Source organism: Rhinopithecus roxellana, chromosome 10 (genome assembly GCF_007565055.1).
Source record: "Rhinopithecus roxellana isolate Shanxi Qingling chromosome 10, ASM756505v1, whole genome shotgun sequence".
Classification (NCBI taxonomy): Eukaryota; Metazoa; Chordata; class Mammalia; order Primates; family Cercopithecidae; genus Rhinopithecus; species Rhinopithecus roxellana.
In genome coordinates this window covers 92,865,828-92,890,053 of record NC_044558.1, presented here as the reverse complement: position 1 = coordinate 92,890,053, position 24,226 = coordinate 92,865,828, and the positions used below count along the sequence as shown (strand labels likewise).

The 24,226-nt window shown below is 42.9% G+C and overlaps 1 protein-coding gene across 2 annotated transcripts; it reads left to right on the top strand.

Annotated features, from left to right (window-relative positions):
• The first annotated feature begins 245 nt into the window (after positions 1 to 245).
• Positions 246 to 23,007, top strand: OAS1 (2'-5'-oligoadenylate synthetase 1). Of its 2 annotated transcripts, XM_030939099.1 has the most exons (7): positions 246 to 696; positions 2,045 to 2,336; positions 4,526 to 4,710; positions 10,235 to 10,464; positions 11,264 to 11,423; positions 13,082 to 13,125; positions 22,747 to 23,007. In XM_030939099.1, exons 1-7 carry the CDS (start codon positions 517 to 519, stop codon positions 22,748 to 22,750), a joined length of 1,095 nt encoding a protein of 364 aa, XP_030794959.1. In that variant the 5' UTR covers positions 246 to 516; the 3' UTR covers positions 22,751 to 23,007. The 2 variants fall into 2 exon arrangements, with proteins under 2 accessions (XP_030794959.1, XP_010367053.2); XM_010368751.2 differs by lacking the exon at positions 22,747 to 23,007 and having other exon boundaries at positions 13,082 to 13,642.
• The last annotated feature ends 1,219 nt before the right edge of the window (positions 23,008 to 24,226 follow it).

Here is a 24,226-nt window from a genome sequence, read left to right as displayed (position 1 = left end):
GTGTGTGTGTTAACATTAAAAAAAATCTCGAAAGCTCTATATCAAAATGTTTATAGAGGCAATTTTGTAGTTTTAGAATCATAGATGATCCTTCCACTTCCTGATTTCTCTGACTTTTTTCTTTTTGCAATGGGCGTGTACTGCTGAAAAATACCACAGACAACTGTGAAATGATTTCATCAACAACAACAAAAAAAATAAAGAAGGAAACACAAAATCTGTTAAATATGATTTATGTTGGCCGAGGGTTAAAATGCATTTCCAGAATAGAGTTCAGAGAAAGGCTGGGCTGCTAGTTGCTGGTTTAAGGACAAAGGGTAAGTTTCAGGAAGCAGAAAGCAAGCAGATGAAATTCAGCACTGGGATCAGGGGAGTGTCTGATTCGCAAAAGGAAAATGAAAAGACAGCTCCTCCCTTCCAAGGAAACGAAACCACAGCAGGCCAGGCTCAGTCAGCAGAAGAGATAAAAGTGAACAGGTCTGGGAGCCAGTTCTGTTGCCACTGTCTCTCCTGTCGATGATGGATCTCAGAAGTACCCCAGCCAAATCTCTGGACAAGTTCATTGAAGACTATCTCTTGCCAGACACGCGTTTTCGCACGCAAATCAACCATGCCATTGACATCATCTGTGGGTTCCTGAAGGAAAGGTGCTTCCGAGGTAGCTCCTACCCTGTATGTGTGTCCAAGGTGGTAAAGGTGAGTCCAGGCCTGCCTGGCCAGGGGAGGGGTGGCTGAACGCACAAGAGTTGAAATTGAGAATGAGAGAGAGAAAGAGAGAGAGAGAGAGACAGAGTCAGAGAGAGAGAGAGAGAGAAACCTAGAACCCAGGGTGCAAATGTGAGTACAGACAGCTGAGATCTTCTGGGCTGGTGGTTTCTTATTTATCCACACAGTATGATAAAATAGATTCTGGGGTGAAATGCTACATCCCTATTATTAACAAGTGACCCTCCCCCGACCTTCCCGCTAAAGTTTATGAACCACTGTCCTAGGCCATGCCCATTTCAGAAAAAGGGAAACTGAAGCCCAGCTCTGGTAAACAACTGGCTAATTAGTGGCCAGGCTAGGGGCTCACCATTTCTGCAGTGAAGAATCATATGTTTTGAAAACAAATAGCACCTGCTGGCTGCAAGACCTTGAGCGAGTCACTTAACTACTCTGTGTCCCAGTTTCCTCAGCCATAATCCCCCATACTGTTGCAGTCTTGCCAATGCACCTTAATGTAGCAGCTTCTCATTGTCTGAATTAGTACCCAAGGTTCTTTGTCCTGCATCCAAGAAAATTAAGGAACATGGACACAAAGGTGAGCTTGGAGCAAAAGTTCAGTAAGCAAAAGAAGAAAGCTCTCTGTGCTGTGGAGAGGGAAGTCTGAGTGGATTGCCAGATTGCAGATGAATGCAAAAAACTTTTACAAGAAACTGCTCTCCTCCCTGTAACTGTTTGAGAAACTTGTTATCAGTAAAGCTGTGCAACTCCCCTTACCTTATGCAGCTGTGGGTATGTCTCTAGGCAAGCACAAAGCGCCACTTCTCTTGTGCGTATAACTGTGGATTTGTTTCAGGTAAGCCCCACTCCCTGCGCCAGTTTCAGGCAGGCCGCTCCTCCAGGGCCCAGCCTTGACCGTTTACCTAATTGATTTTTCCCCTTCTTCCCCTCAATACCTCACAGGGCCGTGCAGATTAAGTAAAATAGTAAGTGTAAACCATCCAGCATAAGCTAGTCTTGGGCATAGTAAAGGACAATGGGAAAAGAACACAGATCCTGGAAGAAGGCCCCCAGGTTTGAATTGTATCTGCCACCTACTAGCTGGGTGATGGGGCTGATATATTATCTCACTGAGAATCCATTTTCCCATCTGTAAAATGGGGACTAATGATAATGGCACCCAAATCATAGCATCATTGCGAGCATCATAGGAGTTTAAGACATGTGATGCCTTCAGAACAGTGGCTAATGCTCCATTATGTTAGTGATTGCTCCTGTCATTTTATTTAGGGAGGTTTGCCGCACTAATGTCAGGTATTATTCTTGTCTTCTTTTTCAGGGTGGCTCCTCTGGCAAAGGCACCTCCCTCAGAGGCCGATCTGACGCTGACCTGGTTGTCTTCCTCAGTCCTCTCACGACTTTTCAGGATCAGTTAAATCGCCGGGGAGAGTTCATCCAGGAAATTAGGAAACAGCTGGAAGCCTGTCAAAGAGAGACGGTGTTTTCCGTGAAGTTTGAGGTCCAGGCTCCACGCCGGGACAATCCCCGCCGCGCGCTCAGCTTCGTGCTGAGTTCGCCCCAGCTCGGGGAGGGGGTGGAGTTCGATGTGCTGCCTGCCTTTGATGCCCTGGGTGAGAGCTCCCAGCTTCTTTTTCTCCCTCTTCCCATTTCTGAGCAGAAATCTCCCACAGCTTGAGGGCTTTTTGCCCCAACAGGGCATCCCTCTAAAGCAGGGTGGGAGGAGACCTTAGAATCTCTTCCAGGGCAAGAATGAATGTGGTCATGATCTATCACAGGAGAGACACTAAACAGCAAATTGGCATAATGTGAGGACAAAGACATTTCTTACAGAACATCTGCAAGGCTTACTGGTTCTGTTTATGGCAAAATGTGTGAATTTTATCTTTCTAAAATCAGGCAGCAAAGATGTGGCTTAAAGTTCATGTTACTTTCATCTTTGTCCCAACATGAGATCTCATCAAACTTGTATGCAGCACGTTGGGAGATAGATATTTATAATCTGCAGGAACATTTGGACAGGAAGTGTAACCTCTCAGAGGCTCCCTTGCCACATCAGGAGAATTGGTAAAACCACACTGCTTATATCATATCATTATTTTAAGCGATAAATGATCATCTACAGTCAGCTCTGATGAGTAATAGGTGTTCAAAAATAGGAACTTCCAGTCAAGTGTGGTGGCTCATGCTTATAATTCCAACACTTTGGGAGGTTGAGGTGGGAGGGTCGCTTGACCCCAGGAGCTCAAGACCAGCCTGGGCAACAAAGTGAAACCTCATCTCTACTAAAAATTTTAAAACATTAGCCAAGTGTGGTGGTACATGCCTGTGGTCGCAGCTATTCAGGACGCTGAAACTGAACGATCACATGAGGACAGCCAAGGGTTCAAGGTGTCAGTGAGCCATGAATGTGCCACTGCACTCCATCCTGGGCACAGAGCAAGAGCAAGACCCTGTCTCAATCAGTCAGTCAATCAAAACTATGAATTTCCCAGCTATATACGAAGGTGCCTCAGAACACCACAGTGAACTCAGAGAGGGATACGGAATCGTTCAGATTTTAATTTGTTGAGGGAAATGCAATGACGTCTGCCACAAGCCAAACAAACAGCTACTATTAAATTGTTTGAACTTACTGATTAGTGGCTACTAATTAATAGTTGGTCATTAAATAATAATTAGTGATTAATTATCAAGTAATTAGTACTTAATTAAAGGTACTGTCACAGTTTCCTTTAGTCCTAGGGCAGCCATAAAAAAAAAGGTTGACACTCCAAAGACACCAGGGTATGAGAAAGTTTTGGATTCTCTCATTTGTGCCATCTCCTGTGTTGGAGGCTAGAGTACAACGGTTGTAAAAGACAAGAGGGAGAAGACTGGTCACACTGGCTCACACCTGTAATCTCAGCACTTTGGGAGGCCAAAGTGGGGGGATCACTTTAGGTCAGGAGTTCAAGACCAGCCTGGCCAACATGGTGAAATCTCATCTCTACTAAAAATACAAAAATTAGCTGGGCATGGTGGTGCACGCCTGTAATCGTAGCTACTTGGGAGGCTGAGGCAGGAGAATTGCTTGAACCCAAGAGATGGAGGCTGCAATGAGCCAAGATCATGCCATTGCACTCCAGCCTGGGCAACAGAGTGAGACGCCATCTCAGGGAAAAAAAAAAAAAACGAAGTAGGGTGAAACAATAGACAGCCATGGGGGTTAGGGGGCTTTTTTAGACAGGATCCTGAGGGAGGTTCCCTGAGCCTGAGTGATGAGAAGGAGTGAGCCTTGGGAAGATCTGGAGGTTCTGGGAAGAGGAACGGCAAGTACAGAGGCCCTGTAGCAGCAGTGACCGTGGCACATTTGAAGAAGAGAGAAAGTCAGAGAAGTAGAAAGTGGGCAAAGGAAGCAAGAGAGGAGGTGAGGTGGGAGAGGTTCCAGAGACCAGATCACACTAGACATCATTGGCCACCATGAGGACTTTGGGTTTTAAAATTCCAGATGTTGTGGGATGCAGGAAGCAGCATGATCAGATTTTAAAAGTTCTCTCTAGGTGCCAGGTTGAGAACAGGCTGTGGGGGAACCTGTAAAGAGGTTGCTGCCATAGTTCCAGCGAGTGATGTGGTGGCTTGGATGGAGTGATGGCAGTGGAGAGGGCAGGAGGGAGGATCGGGAATAGACCTCAGGCTTCCCAATCCTGGGTTTGTTGCACTTTCCAATCAAATCCCATGGCAAGGGGGATTGTCCCCTCGGAGTGACTGAAGGAACTTCTGAGAAGAGCTGACACCTAAATTGTGGGTTTTGCCTGAACAGGTCAGTTGACTGGCGGCTATAAACCTCACCCCCAAATCTATGTCGAGCTCATCAAGGAGTGCGTCTCCCTGAAGAAAGAGGGCGAGTTCTCCACCTGCTTCACAGAACTACAGAGAGACTTCCTGAAGCGGCGCCCCACCAAGCTCAAGAGCCTCATCCGCCTAGTCAAGCACTGGTACCAAAATGTATGGCCCTCCTACCAGGCCTGGCAGATCCTGTCTCTACTGGGAGCAGAGTGGGGGTTGGGGGAGCAGAGAAAGAAGGGAATGAAGGAAAGAGGAGGGGGAGTGGTGGAGGGAAACAGAGGGAGGGAAAGAGGAGAGAAAGGAAAAAGAGGTGGAGAGGGTAGAGGGAGGAGGCTGCAACAGAAGGGAGAATGAAAGGGAAGGAAGAGAGGAAGGAAGGGATTTTGGTGTTCTGTTCACTGCAATATCCCCAGAACTTAAAACAGCCTGGTGCATAATAGGTGTAAATAATTGTTGAATAAATGAATCAATGCTACACACACACACACACACACACACACAGAGAGAGAGAGAGAGAGAGAGAGAGAGAGAGAGAGAGAGAGAGAGAGAGAGAGAGGCAAAGAGAGAGAGAGAGTCAACCACACTCTTCAGAAGGTGGTTAAGTTAAAACAAGAGTTTCAAACAAATATATGTTCAGATGCTCTTTCCTCCCACTTACTGGCTAGCTGGCCTTAAGTAAGCAACTTAACCTTTCTGTTATTTCTGCTTTCTCATCTGCAACGAGTAGCATGCCACAGCTATAGTAACATGGCATATAGTTGGTCCTGATTAATGTGGCATCTTTTAGCCACCACAAGAGTACACATAATAAAAACTAACATGTATTATGTACTTAGCTTATCTATGTTTTGCAGATGTGATATGCTTTTCTGTTCACTTTTAAATGCCCTGCATCTTAGTCAACTTTAGCAGTGATTCTGTAAGTTAGATAAGGTTAGGTATTATTATGAAACCCATTTTACACCAAGAGAAACTTGGGTCAACAAGAGAAACTCCTTGGGTCACATGACTCATTCGACCAATAAGTAGCAGAAGTAAAATTTGAATTTGGCTGGGCATGGTAGCTCACACCAGTAATCCCAGAACTTTGGGAGGCCAAGGCAGGTGGATTGCTTGAGCCCAGGAGTTCAAGACTAGCCTGAGCAACATGGCAAAACCTCATCTCTACAAAATAAACTAAAAATTTAGCTAGGTGTGATGGTGAGCACCTGTAGTCCCAGCTACTGGGGAGGCTGAGGTGGGAGGATCGCTTGAGCCTGGGAGGAGGAGGTTGCAGTAAGTCAAGACTGTGCTACTACACTCCAGTCTGTATGACAGAGCAAGATCTTGTCTCAAACAAACACTCAAATTTCGGTCTACTGACTTAAGAGTTTGCCTGATGATAATAATAGGCATTCAATATATATTTCATGAATGAATGAATGAATGAATGAATGAATGAATGAAAATAATCAGGGATACATTTTCCAATTTAAAAGCAACACCTCTAGGTAAAAAGAGACAATCATTTAGTTGCTAGACTTCTAAGTGTTTGCTGTTCCATGGATTTTAATCATGGAGCCTGAGCATTGTAGAACTTACAAAAGCAGTTCTTGACAAAAGCAGCACTGGCCCCAGGGACATATTGAAAATTAATGAGGGTGTTTTTGGTAACCGTGGTGATGGGAGGACATGGGTGCTACTTACATTTAGTGGAAAGAAGGCAGGAATACTAATTGCTGTACAATGATTACGAGAGTCCTGCACAGCCAAGAATTGTCTTTTTCTTTCTTTCTTGATGCTTTTCTCCTTTAAAACAAGACAAGATTACAATATTTTAACTCCACTAACCACCATCATCACCACCTCCAACTTGTATGCTACATTTCTTGTATATTTCAAGTCTCTTTATATTTTCAAGTGCCTCGAAGTATTATTACTGTTTTACAGCCAAATGTTTAGTTAATCTACTCACAGATTTACCACTTTCTTCACTATTCATTCTTTCTTACATCTCTAACATTCCATCTGGGGTAATTTTCCTAACTGACCATACATCCTTTGGGATTTCTTTTGATGATGGTCTATTGGTAGTAAACTCTCTCAGTTTTTGTCTGAAAATGTCATGCTTTTGCCTTCATTGTTGAAGGGTGCTTTTGCTGGGTGGTCATTTCAGTACACTAAATATATTATTCCATCTTCCACTGTCATCATTAAAAAGTCAGTTGCCAGTCTTTACTGTAGCTCTTTTGTAGATAACCTATCTTATTCCTCTGGCTGCATGTAAAAGTTTTCTCTTTGTCTTTGATTTTGTTTAGCTTCAATCTGCTGTGTCTTAATGATGGGTTCCTATTATTTGTCCTGATAGGGATTCCTTTAAGAGTCCTGAATCTGTGGATAGGTATCTTTAATCAGTTTTGAAACTTCTCAGCCATTCTTCTAAAATATTGATTCTCCCTCATTCTCTCCTCACCTTCTGGAATTCCAATTAAATGTATGTTAGACCCTACTCTATCTTTCATATCTCTATACTCTCTTCTGTATTTTTCATTTTTGTCTATTTTTCCATGCTTTATTCTGAATAGTTTCTTCTAATCTACCTTCCAATTAACTAATTTTCTCTTTAGCTATATCTAATTTGCTGTTGCACTATTAATTACAGTTGCCATTTTTATCCTGAAATTTCTATTTCATGTTTTTGTATCTGCCATGTTACTTCTTATGGCTTTTAATTCCCTGCTAACTATTGAAAGTTCTTATTTTATCCTGTGAATATGATATTCCTACTTATTTTATTTTTAATTTTCATTATTTGTTAATCTTATGTTTTATTTGCACTTCTTTTCTGTGACATGAGCACACACAGATTCATGTGTATACATATATGGCTCTGATACCTGATACCTCTCCTTTCCTGTCCTCACTCAAACCACTGATCACAGAGAGAGGACTATTTTTTTTTTAATTTTTCTATTTCAATAGGTTTTTGGGGGAACAGGTGGTGTTTTGTTACATGAATAAGTTCTTTAGTGGTGATTTCCGAGATTTTGGTGCACCCATCACCCAAACAGTGTACATTGTACCCAGTGTGTAATCTTTTAACCCTTGCCACCCCCCACCCTTTCCCCCCAGTCCCCCAAGTCCCATGTGTTATTCTTATGCCTTTGCTTCCTCATAGCTTAGCTCCCACATATGTGAGAACATACAATGTTTGGTTTTCCATTCCTGAGTTACTTACTTAAAATAATAGTATCCAATTCCATCCAAGTTGCTGTGAACGCCATTATTGTGTTCCTTTTTATGGTTGAGTAGTATTCCATGGTGTGTGCATGTGTATGTGTGTGTTTAACATTTTCTTTATCCACTCATTGATTGATGGGCATTTGGGTTGGTTCCATATTTTTGCAATTGCAAATTGGGGTGTTGTAAACATGTGTGTGCAAGTATCTTTTCTGTATAATGACTTCTTTTCCTCTGAGTGGGTTTGCTGGATCAAACCTACTAGTGGGTTTGCTGGATCAAATGGTAGATCTACTTTTAGTTCTATAAGGAATCTCCACACTGTTTTCCATAGTGGTTGTATGAGTTTACATTCCCACCAATGGTGTAAAAGTGTTCCCTTTTCCCCACATCCAGACCAACATCTATTATTTTTTGATTTTTTATTATGACCACTTTTTTTTTTTTTTTTTTTTTTTTTTTTTTTTTTTTTTGAGATGGAGTCTCGCTCTGTCGCCCAGGCTGGAGTGCAGTGGCCGGATCTCAGCTCACTGCAAGCTCCGCCTCCCGGGTTTACGCCATTCTCCTGCCTCAGCCTCCCAAGTAGCTGGGACTACAGGCGCCCGCCAACTTGCCCGGCTAGTTTTTTGTATTTTTTAGTAGAGACGGGGTTTCGCCGTGTTAGCTAGGTTGGTCTCGATCTCCTGACCTCGTGATCCACCCGTCTCGGCCTCCCAAAGTGCTGGGATTACAGGCTTGAGCCACCGCGCCCGGCTATTATGACCACTCTTGCAGGAGCGAGGTGGTATCACATTGTGGTTTTGATTTGCATTTCCCTGATAATTAGGGATGTTGAGCATTTTCCCATATGCTTGTTGGTATTTGTATATCTTCGTTTGAGAATTCTCTGTTCATGTCCTTAGCCCACTTTTTGATGGGGTTGTTTGTTTTTTTCTTACTGATTCATTTGAGTTCTTTGTAGATTCTGGATATCAGTTGGATGTATAGATTGTGAAGATTTTCTCCCATTCTGTGGGCTGTCTGTTAACTCTGCTAATTATTTCTTTTGTTTTGCAGAAGCTTTTTAGTTTAATTAAGTCCCATCTATTTATCTTTCTTTTTGTTGCATTTGCTTTTGGGTTCTTTGTCATGAAGTCTTTGCCTAAGGAATGTGTACAAGGGTTTTTCCAATGTTATCTTCCAGAATCTTTATGGTTTCAGGTCTTAGATTTAACTATTTGATTCATTTTGAGTTGATTTTTATATAAGGGGAGAGGTAAGGATTCAGTTTCATTCTTTTACATGCAACTTGCCAATTATCCCGGGATCATTTGTTGAATAGGGCGTCCTTTCCCCACTTTATGTTTTTGTTTGTTTGGTTTGTCGAAGATCCGTTGGCTGTAAGTGTTTAGCTTTATTTCTGGGTTCTCTATTCTGTTCCATTGGTCTATGTGACTATTTTTATACCAGTACCATGTTGTTTTGGTGACTATGGCCTTATGGTATAGTTTGAAGTCTAGTAATGTAATGCCTCCAGATTTGTTCTTTTTACTTAGCCTTGTTTTGGCTATATGGGCTCTTTTTTGGTTCCATATGAATTTTAGGATTGTTTTTTCTAGTTCTGTGAAGAATGATGATGGTATTTTGATGGGAATTGCATTGAATTTGTAGATTGTTTTTGGCAGTGTGGTCACTTTCACGATATTGATTCTACCCATTCATGAGCATGGGATGTGTTTCCATTTGTTTGTGTCGTCTATGAATTCTTTCAGCAATGTTTTGTAGTTTTCCTTGTAGAGTTCCTAGTTATTTTAAAGTCTGTATTCAGTCTTTCAATATTTAAAGTTTTGTAAGTTTATTACTATTTCTCTTTTTTCTGTTGGTCATAACTCTTAGTGTTTTGTTTCCTTTTGTACCTGGTTACATATGTGCTGGTCACTGTATTTGAAAATTATGTGTGAAATAATTTCAGGTTTTGGATTATATATACTCCTCCAGAAAGAATTTCATTTGCTTCTCTGCATTTCTTAGGAACATTACAAGTCCTTCTTCTCAGTTAATTTTCATAGTATCTTTATAAGATAGGTGCTATTATGACCAGTCACTTAGCAGATGAAAATAATGAGGCTCTGTGAGTCTAAGTCATCAACTTAGAATCGGACAATGGTGAAGCCAGGATTCAAACTCACATCAATAAGAATCCAGCACTCTTGACAAGGGGCCAACACAGTGTTTTTTAAAAAACAAAGGGCCAGATAGTAAATATTTTAGATTTTGTGGACTGCACAGCCTCTGTTGCAGCTACTCAACCCTGCCTTTGTAGCATGAATGCAGTCATAAACTATACATAAATGAATGAGCTTGGATTTGTTCCAAGGAAACTTTATAAAAACAGGTGGCAGGCTGGATTTGGCCCTTGAGAAATGGAGTTTACACAAAAGTTGAGCAAACCAATTTTTTTTCTGATTGTTTTTCCTCTTCTCAGTGTAAGAAGAAGCTTGGGAAGCTACCACCTCAGTATGCCCTGGAGCTCCTGACAGTCTATGCTTGGGAGCAAGGGAGCATGGAAACATATTTCAACACAGCCCAGGGATTTCGGACGGTCTTGGAATTAGTCATAAACTACCAGCAACTCTGCGTCTACTGGACAAAGTATTATGACTCTCAACACCCCATTATTGGACAGTACCTGAGTAGGCAGCTCAGGAAAACCAGGTATGCTATCCCCACATGGCTTAGCTCCTCTATGTAAATGAACACCTGGACACAGGTACAGTGCCTTGGAAATGGAGAAGGTGGGAGGGCTCCCCACTTAGTGAGAATCTCCTCTTGCCTGTCATTCGTACTGGGCATTTTACTACTGCCACCTGATTTAAACACCTACCCCAAACCCTGTGAGGCAGGCACTATCATTTTATAGGTGAGTAAACTGAGGTTCTGAGAGGTAAGGAGCTTGTCCAAACCTTAACAGAAAATGAGTGAAATAGTTGGAATTTGAACTGAAATAAGAACAGCAGCAACAACAATGATAGTAATTGTTCCCAGGTATTGAAAGCTTGCTGTAAGACTAACACATGCTAATATAATAGTAAAAATTATTATCAATATTACTGACATGTATGTTATATTGTAGTCACTGTGCTGAGCATTTCACATAACTGGGCTTTTTCTATCCTCACACCATAGCCTTTGAGATACGTATGTGGAACTATCTCCATTTTACAGATAAGAATCCTGAGGCTTAGAGAGTTCAAGTGACTTACCCAAGGGCACATCACTGATGGCAGAGGTGGGATTCAAACCCACATCTGTCCGGTGCAAGTGCAAGGCTCCTTCTCCTCATGCTCATGGCCCCCTGGGGAATAGGGCACTGGGGACATACCCCAGGGAGTCCTTCCTCATGCTCTGAGTCCCAGTCCCTCCCAGGCTGCTATTTTGCTCTCCAAGGAGCATCTGGACTCCCTGGACTGAGCCCCAGCTTCTCACCTGTCCCTCTCTAAATGTTGCTCTGCAGGCCTGTGATTCTGGACCCGGCGGACCCTACAGGAAACCTGGGTGGTGGAGACTCAAACCTGGGTGGTTGGAGGCAGCTGGCACAAGAGGCTAAGGCCTGGCTGAATTACCCATGCTTTAAGAATTTGGATGGGTCCCCAGTGAGCTCCTGGATTCTGCTGGTGAGACCTCCTGCTTCCTTCCTGCCATTCATGCCTGCCCTTCTCCACACAGCTTGAGACATATAGCTGGAGACCATTCTTTCCAAAGAACTTACCTCTTGCCAAATTCCATTTGTATTCACATAGTTACAGGCTGTGCTCCATATTTAACAGTCATTTTGGTCACAATCGAGGGTTTCTGGAATTTTCACATCCCTTGTCCAGAGTTCATTCCCCTAAGAGTAATAATAATAATCTGTAGCACCATTTACTGACTGTCTGCTTCGGGCTCAGGTTCTGTCCTAAGCCCTTTAATATACACCATCTCTTTAAATATTCACAACAATCCCATGAGGCATGTTTTCTTTTTTTTAATTTTTGTTATTTTAGATTCAGATGGCACATGTGCCATTTGTTACACAGCTATATTGTGTAATGGTGTGATCCTGTCACCCAATTAGTGAACAGCGTACCCAAAAAGAGTTTTTTCAACCCTTGCCCTTCTCCCTCCCTCCTCCCTTTTGGAGTCTCTAGTGTCTATTGTCCCCATCTTTAGCAGATGTTACATATTTGGTTTTCTGTTTCTGGGTTAATTCACTTAGGATAATGGCCTCCAGTTGCGCCCATGATTTCATTCTTTCTTATGGCTGTATAATATTCCATGGTGTAGATATACCACATTTTCTTTATCCAGTCCACACTGATGGGCACTTAAGTTGATTCCATGACTTTGCTATTGTGAATAGTACTGCGATACACATATGAGTGCAGGTGTCTTTTGATATGATTTCTTTTCCCTTGGGTAGATACTCAGTAGTGGGATTGCTGAGTTGAATGGACATTCTGTTTTTAGTCGTTTGAAAAGTCCCATGAGGTATGTTTTCTATCGTTCTCATCTTACAGATGAGATAAAGGCTCAGAGAGGTGAGGTCACTTGCTCAAGGACATCACTAGTGGTGGAAATGGGATTCAAACTCAGTGGACTCTAAAGCTAGTGCTCATGTCATGGTGCTAAACAGCCAACCTTGTCTCATCCCCACCTCTCATCTGACCAGTGGGAGACTTTGAGCAGCTGAGTGACTTGGGCTAAATAGGGGCAAAGGACCCAGTCTTGGATCTTTCCACCCCCAAGCAGGAATCTGTCTGATTCCAGGGGGTTGATGATGTTGCAGATGGCTAGGAAACAGACTCCAGGATGGAATTTAGTGTGCAGGACGTTCTGGGGGAGAGCCACTGGAACCAGCACTCAGGGAAAGGAGGGGAAGAAAGGATAGGAAGAAAGAAGGAAAGAGCATAGGGAGAAGTGGACAGGGATGCAAAGCAAATGCCAGCTTCAGCCAACTTCAAGGACAGCCCTGGAGCTGGAATGGCCTTTAGAGCTGCCCTATGGCGACAGAAGTGGCCAGGCCTCTATACCTCTACATGGACCACTCACTGTGCTTGGGCACCTGGGAAAGGGCATGGCCTTGAGCAAAAGGCTCTCTGCAGCTGAGGCAAACACTAAATGGGCTGAGGGCTGAAGTCTGTCTGCTGATCACCATCCCAGCAGCTGGGGTTTGTTAGTCTTTCCTCAAAGGGGGATCCAGATGGCACGTCACAGTGTCCACCGTAAATGCTCACTGAATCCAGCTGCAAGGTAGGAAGACTCCCTGATGTGATCATGTGTCTCACCCTTTCAGACTGAAAGCGATAGTGAAGACGATGAGTCCTACTATCCCAGGAGGTATCAGCAACACGGTTACATCCAAACATATGAGGGCCCTTACTTCTCTCAGAGCCCCAGCACACTCCAGGCAGCATCCACTCGACAGGCAGAAGAGAACTGGACATGCACATCTACTCGACAGGCAGAAGAGAACTGGACATGCACCATCCTCTGAATGCCAGTGCATCTTAGGGGAAAGGGCTCCAGTGTTATCTGGATCAGCCCCTGCATTTCCATGTGGGACGCTTGATCCAGAGAGGACAAAGGTCCTCAGTGAGCTGGTGTATAATCCAGGACAGAACCCAGGTCTCCTGACTCCTGGCCTTCTATGCCCTCTCTCCTATCATAGATAACATTCCCCACAGCCTCGCCTCATTTCACCTATTCTCTGAAAATATTTCCTGAGAGAGAACAGAGAGATTTAGATAAGAGAATGAAATTCCAGCCTTGAATTTCTTCTGTGCACCTGATGGGAGGGTTATGTCTAATGTATTATCAATAACAATAAAAATAAAGCAAATACTATTTATTGGGTCTTTATTAACTTCAAGGCACAGAGCTGCCAAGAAGTACAGATGCCTATCTAGGGGTGTGTGTGTGTGTGTGTGTATATATTGATTCAACAAGAAATATTTATTGAGCACTTACTATGTGCCAAGCATAGCTCTGGGCACTGGGAACATAGCAATGCACAAAAGCAGACAGAAATCCCTGTCCTCATGACCCTGCAGAGCCAAGGCTTCCAGAATTTTTTAAGTAAAAAAAAAATCCCTGTCCTTATGGAGTTGACATTTGTGCAAAACATCTTAATATTAGATGGTTTTCCTATTACTAAGAATTCTGAAATAAGCATCTGTGATTTATCCTTTCTCCATATATCTGAGAAAAATTCTAGAACCTCTCTGTGTGACATAGTAGCCACTAGCCACAGTATCAAGTGCTTAAAACATAGCTAGTCTAAATCTACATGTGCTGTGAGTGCAAGATATATACTTGGTTACTAAGACTTAGTACAAATGAAAAGAAGGCCAAGTTCTTGCCAACCGATAATTTGTTTAATTGTGTGCTGAAATGACAATTTTTAAATATATTTGAGTTAAATCAAATGAACTTCATCTCTTTCTTTTCCCTTTTTAATTGTGGCTACTAGAAAATGTGAAATCACACATGTGGCTTGCATTATATTATGTATTTCTATTGGACAGCTCTGCCCTCCAAGGTAAATCACCGGATGAAAGATTTGACTATACTGACTTACATTGCCACATTATCACACTGTCCTTGGGACCAAGAATCAGCATATCATTCATAAGACTCTAAAATATAAAACTCTCATAAATACTCACAAAAGAACTTGAATGCTCAGATCACCTGAGTTGCTGGTCACATGGGTGGCTGGAAAGCAGTCTTTGGTCTGTCCAGATTATATTCTTCCATTTAGTCCCCCAGCATCCCTGTGAGATGGGTTTTGTTGTTATTCTCATAATAGTAAGTGGAATAACTTGAGGTTCTAAGAGGTTGCAGTGCTTGCCCAGGGTCACCCAGCTGGTCAGGGGCAGAGTCAGAACTTGAACCTCTAATCCTTCTCTTTCTAAAGCTCGTGTTCTTAATCACTGCAGTATGGTCTCAATGTGTCCTCATTCATTGAATTCCTATGTTTTCCTACTCTGGCGCCATGAGAACCAGAAGCACCAGTGTCCAAGGGCAGGGAAAGATGAATGTCCCAGCTCAACCTGAGCACACATTCACCCTTCCACGGTCTTTCTGTCCTATTTGTAGACTGGATTAGATGATGCCAGTCTACTGATTCAAATGTGAATCTCTTTCAGAAACACCCTCACAGATACGCTCAGAAATGGTGTTTTACCAGCTATCTGGGCACCCTTAGCCCAGTCAAGTTGTCACATAAAATCAATCATTGCACACTACATGCCGATAGGCAAGTGTGGATATCCCAATGTAATGGCTTCATTGTATTTTACCGTGTGGAAAATGCACTTATGTTGCCTTTTGAGAGTGTTTCATTTTATAGCAGTGCCACAACCAACAGTAGGTTAATGGAATCAGTAATCAGTTGTTTGATCGAAGAGCCACATGGCCACATGATCAGCCTTCCATCTACAACAGCACCCAGGAGTGTCCCAGGATTATTTTTCAAAGGACGTAGACATTTTTGCTGAAAATGACATGGGCTTGCTCCAGAGTCCTGGAGGGGTCTGTGTTATAATTCTCTAATTAGATATTGCCATAATCTCTGAATGACATGTTTTCCCATGACCAACACTTTGGACACCATGGGGCCTGTCAGGCTGGTGTGGCCCAAGTAGAGGGGTGACTTGCACTGAAGCCTATACCAGTTGCAGAGCCCTTTAGGATTTAATAAGAGGGTGCTAATTTCTGTACTTCCCTGGCTCTGAGATGTAATAGCGGTTTTGATTTACTATCCTGGCCAGGGAGGTGACATTTTCAAAGGTATCCCCATGACCTTCCTCACTGTGATAGCCCTCACTTAACACTCAGGCCAATGTGGGGTAGTATCTTTTACCAAGCATGTCCTTTTTGAATATACATTCAGGGGACAGGGAAATGATCACCAGGTCGGTCCATAGACACAGTGGGCATATTACAAGCCTGACTTGGCCAGGGCTCCATTTTTCACTCTTGGCTCCTATATACCCCTACTCTGATGAGGACAGAATCTGATGACGCTTTGGGTTTTCATGCATCGTTATCAATGTTGATCCTCTGCTCAACAGTCTTAGAAATGTTGAGTGATGCCCCTTTTCCAGTGTTAACATCCTCTGAATAAATGGCTATAGGTCCTTTGGGGGAAACCATTACTATATATGCTATGGTGTCACAGGGTCTTTTCCCAAGGGGACTCTGCCTCCTGCTTAGGTTGTTGTGAATAGTGCTGCAGTAAACATGGGAATGCAAGTTATCTTTTTGATATCCTGATTTCAATTCTTTTCGATAATACTCAGAAGTGGCATTGCTGCAACATATGGTAGTTCAAACTTTTTTTGTTTGTTTCAAGACGGAGTCTGGCTCTGTCGCCCAGGCTGGAGTGCAGTGACGTGATTTCAGCTCACTGCAAGCTCCACCTCCCAGGTTCACACCATTCTCCCGCCTCAGGCTCCCGAGTAGCTGGGACTACAGGCACCCACCACCACGCCTGGCTAATTTTTTGTACTTTTTAGTAGAGACGGGGTTTCACTGTGTTGGCCAGGATGGTCCCGATCTCCCGACCTCATGATCTGCCCACCTCGGCCTCCCAAAGTGCTGGGATTACAGTTGTGAGTCACCGCGCCCGGCAGTAGTTCTATTTTTAATTTTTTGAAGAACATCCATACTGTTTTTCACAGTGGCTCACCAACAGTATGCAAGAGTTCCCATCTCTCTACATCCTCACACTTGTTATCTTTTGTTCATTTTTATAAAAATGATAGCCATCCTACCAGGGGTAAGGTGATACTGCATTGTGATTTTGATTTGCATTTCTCTGATAATTAGTGACATTGACTATCTTTTCATACACCTGTTATCCACTCGTATGTCTTCTTTGGAGAAAGATCTATTCCAATCGTTAGCCCATTTTTAAATCAGGTTATTAATTTTTTTGCTAGTGAGTTGTAGGAGTTCCTTACATATTGTGGAGATTAACCCTTATTAGATGTATGGTTTATAAATATTATCTTCATTCCATAGATTGTCTTTGCAGCCCATTGATTGTTTCCTTTGCTATGCAGAAGCTTTTTAGTCTGATGTAGTCCCAGTTGCCTAGTTGTGCTTTTGCTGCCTGTGCTTTGCATACATGGCCACCTGATCTTTGACAAGACTGCCAAGAATACACAATGGGGAAAGGACAGTGTCCTCAACAAATGGTGTCTGGAAACCTGAATGTCCACATGCAAAAGAATAAAACTGGACCCTTACCTTACACCACACACAAAATCAACTCAAAATGGATTAAAGACTTAAACATGAGACCTGAAACTGAAACTACTAGAAGAAAACATGGGGAAAACTTCATGACATTGGTCTTCCCAGTGATTTCATGGATGTGACACCAAACGCACAGACAACAAAAGGCATTTATGTTCATATGGCATGTGAGGAAGGGGTTCAGTTCCAGTTCTTCCAATGTGGATGCTCAGTCATCCCAGCAGCATTTGTTGAAGGGACCATGCTCTCTCCACTTCTTTGCAAAACCACCTCTTAAATATTCTCAGAGTCCCTCTCTGTGGGATTCTGTTTCTGGACTCTGCTCTTTTCCATTGGTCTATTTTTTGTGTCCTTGAGTTAATACAACCTTGTCTTAATTACTATAGCCTTATAATTCTTAATATCTTTGGGAGAACTCTGTTCTCTTTTTATCAAGTCTTTGGTTCCTCTTGGCCCTTTTTATTTCTACATTAATTTTATACTCAATTTGTTAAGCTCCTCCCAAAATATGGGGAGGCATTTGATTAGAATTACACAGATTAGCTTGGGAAGAATAACATCTATATTATATATATAGATATATAGATCCATGTAGAATTTGATGATTCTGACCCATGAACTTAGAGTTTCTTTTCATTCATTTTAGTGTTTAGTGACAGTGACAATGTTTTATCATTTTCCCTGGAGAGGGCTCTCATGGTTTTTGTCATATGTATTCCTAGGTATTTGTTTCAGTACTATTGTACTTGGCATGCTTTCTTTAATTTCATTTTGTAATGGTTGGTTCATGGGAGATTTAAACGTTTTCAGTGGTGATATTTGGCTATAGTATTATAGGTGATCTTTATACTTTTCTAAATTTTCTGTGGCCATGGGAAATAACAAAGACACTTTTCTTGCCAAAAAAAAATAGCTTTTGACAAGTATTTCTCTCAGCTAAGCTCTGATAGTTTATGCAAAGTTGGCAGGCACAGGCTACAGAAAGCTCCGGGGTGCTGTTGTTTGGAGCTGCTGGTTCAAGGACAGATTCACAAGATCTGGAAACAGAGGAGCAAGTGTGTAAGGACAAGGGAAACTATCATATAAAATTGAAGCACCTGAGCTGGAAATTTCTGAGCCCCCAGAGATAAATTTCCTCAGCTCCTCCCTGAGGAGAAAACAAAACTAAGAGAGTTAACGTTTAGCCAACAGAAATGAGAGCGAAGTTCATGGAAGAAATTAGGACACAGTGGAAGTGTTCAAAATGAGGAAACGCTCAATGTCAAGTTTGAGGTCCAGGGTCGATGGGTGAACTCTGCACACTCAGCTTCATGTTAGGTCTCCTAGCTCAATGAGGAGGTGAATTTTGATGTACTGCTGTCTTTGAGGCCCTGTGTGAACTCTCCCAGACCCTCCCCCTTTTCCTCACACAAATCCCCTCCTTGCACAGCCCTCACACCTGTCTGTGAGGTGCCAGGGTCCCCTCTCCCAGCCAGCCACAGGCCAGTATTGCCCCTCTCCAAACTTCCCTTCAGGCAGATCAAACCCAGGGCTCTGGAGTCAGACTGCCTGGGCTCAAATCCTACTTCTGAATCTTACGAGATGTCAAGTCACTTACCTAACTCCTTGGTGAAACAGGCTCTCCTCTGTCAAATGGGAGGGCATGCTTTGGGAGGCCAAGGCAGGAGGATTGCTTGAGCCTAGGAGTTCAAGACCACCCTGGGTAACAGAGTGAGGTCCTGTCTCTATAAAAATAAAAAAAAATTAGCCAGGTGTGGTGGCTCATGCCTGTAGTCCTAGCTACTCAGGAGGCTGAGGAGGAAGAATTGCTTAAGCCCATGAGGTCAAGGCTGCAGTGAGCCATGATCAAGCCATTGCACTCCAGCCTGGGCAACAGAACAAGACCCTGTCTCAGAAATAAGTAAATAAATAAGTACATAAATAAATCTGGGTGCAATTGTGGCTCTTAGTGTTATAGAGAGGACTGAATGAGCTAATGGATGATGGATTTATGCCAGTACCTCACATATAGCTTATCCTGAAGGAAGTTAGAGCTTATTATGATGATTATTCAAAAAATATTTATCAAAGGTCTGCTGTGGGCCATGTTCTGGCTCAGTGCTGGGGATGCAAAGATGAGCAACAGACTTCTCAGGGACAATTGTCTGATGAGGTAACAGGCACTATTTATGAGTGGTCTAATCAATAGAGTTCTATTTATCTTATAATTATCTAATAAATGATCTAATAATTTATTAGAGAGCTAATAAATCTGATGGCAGGAACCTGTGAGGGGCAATGGCCAGTTCTCACTATGGTACCCAGGCTGGTCTTGAACTCCTGGGCTCAAGCAATCCTTCTGCCTCCACCTCCCAGCATTCTACAATTACAGAGGCATGAACAACTGCACCTGGCCTAAAATTTTATGTTAATAGAAAAATGCATGTGTTTGAGGAGTACAACATGATGCTTGAACATCATACTGTGTCAGGGGAAACCAGCCCCCAATACTTCAAAGTAGATTCTTTTCTATTTTCCCTAAGTGTTGGCTGGTCTGAGAAATAAAGGGCAAGAGAACAAAAGGGAGAAATTTTAAAGCTGGATGTCCAGGGGAGACATCACATGTCAGCAGGTTCCGTGATGCCCCCTGAGCCATAAAACCAGCAAGTTTTTATTAGCAATTTTCAAAGGGTAGAGAGTGTACAAATAGGTGTGGCTCACAGAGATCACATGCTTCAAGGGCAACAAAAAGATCATAGAGCAGAAGGTCAGGGTGAGATCACAAGGTCAGGGTGAAACTAGAATTACTAATGAAGTTTCATGTCCCGCTGTGCACGCATTGTCATTGATAAACATCTTAACAGGGTTCAAGAGCAGAGAACTTGTCTGACTAGAATTCACCAGGCTGGAATTTCCTAATCTTAGCAAGCCTGGGGGCGCTGCAGGAGGCCAGGATGTAGTTCATCCCTTATCTGCAATGGCATAAGGCAGACACTCCCAGAGCACCCATTTTAGAGACCCTACACTGGGAATGCATTCTTTTCCCAGGGCTGTTAATTATTAATATTCCTTATCGGGGAAAGATTTCAGTGATACTTCTCTTACCCATTTTCAGTAATAGGAGAAATAAGGCTCTGCCCTACCTGGTTCCCAGGCAGTCAGACTTAATGGTTATCTCCCTTGTTCCCTGAACATCGCAGTTATTCTGTTCTTTTTCCAAGGTGCCCAGATTTCATATTGTTCAAACACACATGCTTTACGAACAATTTGTGCAGTTAACACAATCATCACAGGGTTCTGAGGTGACATAAATCCTCAGCTTATGAAGATGATGGGATTAAGAGATTAAAGTAAAGACAGACAGGAAATTATAAGAGTATTGATTGAGGAAATTATACATGTCCATGAAATCTTCACAATTTATATTCTTCTGTCACGGCTTTAGCAGGTCCCTCCGTTCGGGGTCCCTGACTTCCCACAACATCACTGTATACCTGAAATTAGCATCGATTCTAATTCTCTGGTCACACGTCATTCAGAGCATAGGATCTTCGGTAAATTTAAGAAGTGCCTCTCTCCCTACTTTTAGCCATGTGACTCCCAGAATCCTGTGAAAGTAAAGATCTTGTGTTTGGCCATAGGAGACTTCTATTCACCATCTTTGCTCTCTCCCACAAATGGTGAGGTCTCCACAGTCTCCCACATGACAGCTTTGTACTAAAATCAACCTTACTCTGTAGAACATGCATGATTATGGCAGGACTACTACGATCTTGGTATATCACATGGGACAAAGTTTGATGTATTAGTTAGGATAACATTAGCTGCTGTAACAAGCAGTCCCCCAAGCTGCAGCATGGCTCAGATGCAGTATAGGCGTCTTTTTCACTTATATCAAGCAAGAATTATCAGATTTTCTGATTTTTTTTCCGCTGTGTAGGGAGAAGTTGTCAGAGGTCACATCACAGTTCACAGCAACCATCTATGTTTGGAAGCAAGGATGCTGGAAACAGAATCCAGCATAGTTGTAGCTTGTCCAAAATTACAGACACCTTTGCATTTACTGAACTGAATCCTATGACTTGAAGACCAAAGACTGTATCATGCCTAAAGGGACAGCCTCAGAACTGTGGATGCCTGTCCCTCCTGGTTTGGGTTTGTGCTGACCATAGGCAAATCCACTGAACTCAGGATCACTGTATAAATATGTAGGCTCAATATGTAGGCTCACATATTGAGCCTAGTGCCAAAATAAATCTGAACAAAATCAGGGTTCATTTTAATAGCAACAGGCTGCTAATGCAGGCATCAACTCCATCAAACTGTGTTCCTTCAAATGTTATGTTCCCCTGAGAGTATCCCACACCCTGACATCACACATTCACTCAGTGAAACCCACATTCATTCGGGGAGCTCTTTCTCTTTCTCTTTTCTCCAACACACACACTCTCCTTGGTTAGCTGGCTGCTGATTCACATTTCTGGATATACTGGTTTTCGGGAAAATAGGATGGTTGGCTTCCAACCCCAGATTTTTCACTGATGGGTTCCATATTTACACCATCTTGGCCAAAGTCTCTGGGTCACCACTTCCATACATACCCACACACTATAAAGAGATGCTTTTTCGGAGCCTTCTGTTCATGCAGTCTGGAATTGTATTTACTTTTGTTTTGGGGCATCCTGGGTAGCTCATTCCACTAATAGGCATAACCATAACCATTGCAGTCTCCACTTATTGACATTTACAACTTTCCAGACACATGCTAGGGAACTTACATTCATTATTTCATTTAATTCTCACATCACAACCTTGTGAGGTGGAGGAGCATGATGGAAGGAGGAAGGAGCTAAAAGCAAGGAATCTGGAGTCCAACTGCCTGGGTTCAAATCCTGGCTCTACCAATTACCAACTCTGTGACATGGGGCTAATTTCCTAACCTCTCTATGCTGTTTCCGTATCTCTAAAAGGAACCTGACAATAGCATCTACCTCATAGGATTTGTACGAGGATTAAATGAGTTAATATTGGCCGGCACGGTGGCTCAAGCCTATAACCCCAGCACTTTGGGAGGCCGAGACGGGTGGATCACGAGGTCAGGAGATCGAGACCATCCTGGCTAACACGGTGAAACCCCGTCTCTACTAAAAAATACAAAAAACTAGCCGGGCGAGGTGGCGGGTGCCTGTAGTCCCAGCTACTCGGGAGGCTGAGGCAGGAGAATGGCGTAAACCCAGGAGGCGGAGCTTGCAGTGAGCTGAGATCCGGCCACTACACCCAGCCTGGGCGACAGAGCGAGACTCCGTCTCAAAAAAAACAAGAGTTAATATTTATAAAGTGTTTGGAATGATACCTGACATCTGGTAATTGTTTGATAAATAAAATCCATTTTAATGACGAGGAAACAGACTCAGAAGAGGGCACTCATTTGCTCATGTGGTACAGATAGGTGTCAGGCTCAAACTCAAGACCATCTGACTCCAAAACATCTAAAACTGTTGCCCTGCATTCTCTTCATTTGACAGATAATAAAACTGAGGCTCAGAGAAGCTAAGTGACTCACCTGGGACTGCACAGCAAAACAACACGAGCAAGACCTAGGGTCTCCTGACTGCCAGAGCGGAGATGCTTCTATAGGCTTTTCTCACTGATGCTCTCTGGGCAGACAGGCTGCTTAATATGAGAGTGAGCACACACTCCTTTTTTCATTTTCAGGTAAACCTGACACCGGTTGGCAGAAGGCACTACACCAATAATTAGTGAACATGTGGTGAATTTGCAGCAGACAAGAGGAGCCTCATTATCCCATATTTTCCAGGTTGCTTAGGGAGGCAGGAATCACAGCAAGGAAAATCTTCAATAATAAACAGACGTCTCATAAAATTAATTGCAACCCAACCTCTCTCTCTACTTAAAATTAGCATCTATTTCCAGCTCTGCTTTCAATGCCCCCATATGCATACATGTGAACTCCCTCCCTCTCTTCCTCCCTGTCTCCTTCTCTCTTTCTCTCTCCCTCATTAAAAAATAAAATTTAAGAAAAAAATACTAGGTAGATTTACACAAATAGTGGGATCTCAGTCTTGAGTTAGCTATGTATGACTGAAAAGGATGCTGTGGTTTAATCTTAATAATCATCATAAAAACAATGATATGGCCAGTCACAGTGGCTCATGCCTATAATCCCAGCACTTTGGGAGGCCGAGGTCGGCAGATCACTTGAGGCCAGGAGTTCGAGACCAGCCTGGCCAACATGGTGAAACCACGTATCTACTAAGAATACGAAATTTAGCCGGGCATCATGGCCAGCCCCTGTAATCCCAGCTAATCAGGAGACTGAGGCAGGAGAATCGCTTGAACCTGGGGAGTGGGGGTTGCAGTGAGCTAAGTTTGTGCCACTGCACTCCAACCTGGGCAACAGAGCGAGACTCCATCTCAAACAAACAAACAAAAAACACAATAACATAAAAGTAATAAAAACAAAACAACTGCTATTTACTCAGTGCTTATCTGATGCCAGCCACTTTGCTAAACCTATGAATGCGTTATTTCCCCGTTGCTACAGATGAGAGAATTGAGGTTCAGACAGGTTGAAGTCATTGTGCCCAAAGTCATACAACTGGTGAGTGGCAGAGCTGGTATGCAAACCCTAAACTGCCAGCCTTCAAAGCCTATGCTCTTAATCTCTACCCTGCTGTCATAGTACTTCCTTGTCCATTTAATTAAGCTCCATAGGCACACATTCCCTGCCCTGCTTTGCTGTACAGTCCCAGGCAAGTCACTTAGCTTCTCTGAGCCTCAGTTTCATAATCTGTTAAATGGAGGTAACGCAGATAACTCCTAGTTGTGATGAAGAATCAACATAGAAATCTGCCATTTCCAGCCTATTATGCAATTCCTCAAGCACTGTGACTCCAAGTGGCATCAGCTCCTGGAAGAACACACTGTCTTACTGTCGTTCCCTCCTTTGTCAATGGATCCCCCCTTGAACCTCACTCTATCCCTGCTGTCAACCCCCATGTACCGCCAGCTGATTAAATAAAATATTTTTTGAATATCATAAGTGTCATGAGTAAGGTTTCTTAGTGTTGATGTAGAAGAACAAAACAGAATTGTGAAATGAGAATCACTGCAGCTATCATTAAGTCCCACCTACCTGCCCAGCAGTTGCTAGATTGGCCAAGTTTTCCCCGTG

What these genes read in the sequence shown, in the direction of transcription:
- OAS1 (XM_010368751.2), top strand. Translation starts at nt 517, where the DNA reads ATGATGGATCTCAGAAGTACCCCAGCCAAATCTCTGGACAAGTTCATT. An exon ending in GTGTGTCCAAGGTGGTAAAG is followed by an intron (nt 697 to 2,044) that starts GTGAGTCCAGGC and finishes CTTCTTTTTCAG; the next exon opens with GGTGGCTCCTCTGGCAAAGG. An exon ending in AGGCAGCTCAGGAAAACCAG is followed by an intron (nt 10,465 to 11,263) that starts GTATGCTATCCC and finishes GTTGCTCTGCAG; the next exon opens with GCCTGTGATTCTGGACCCGG.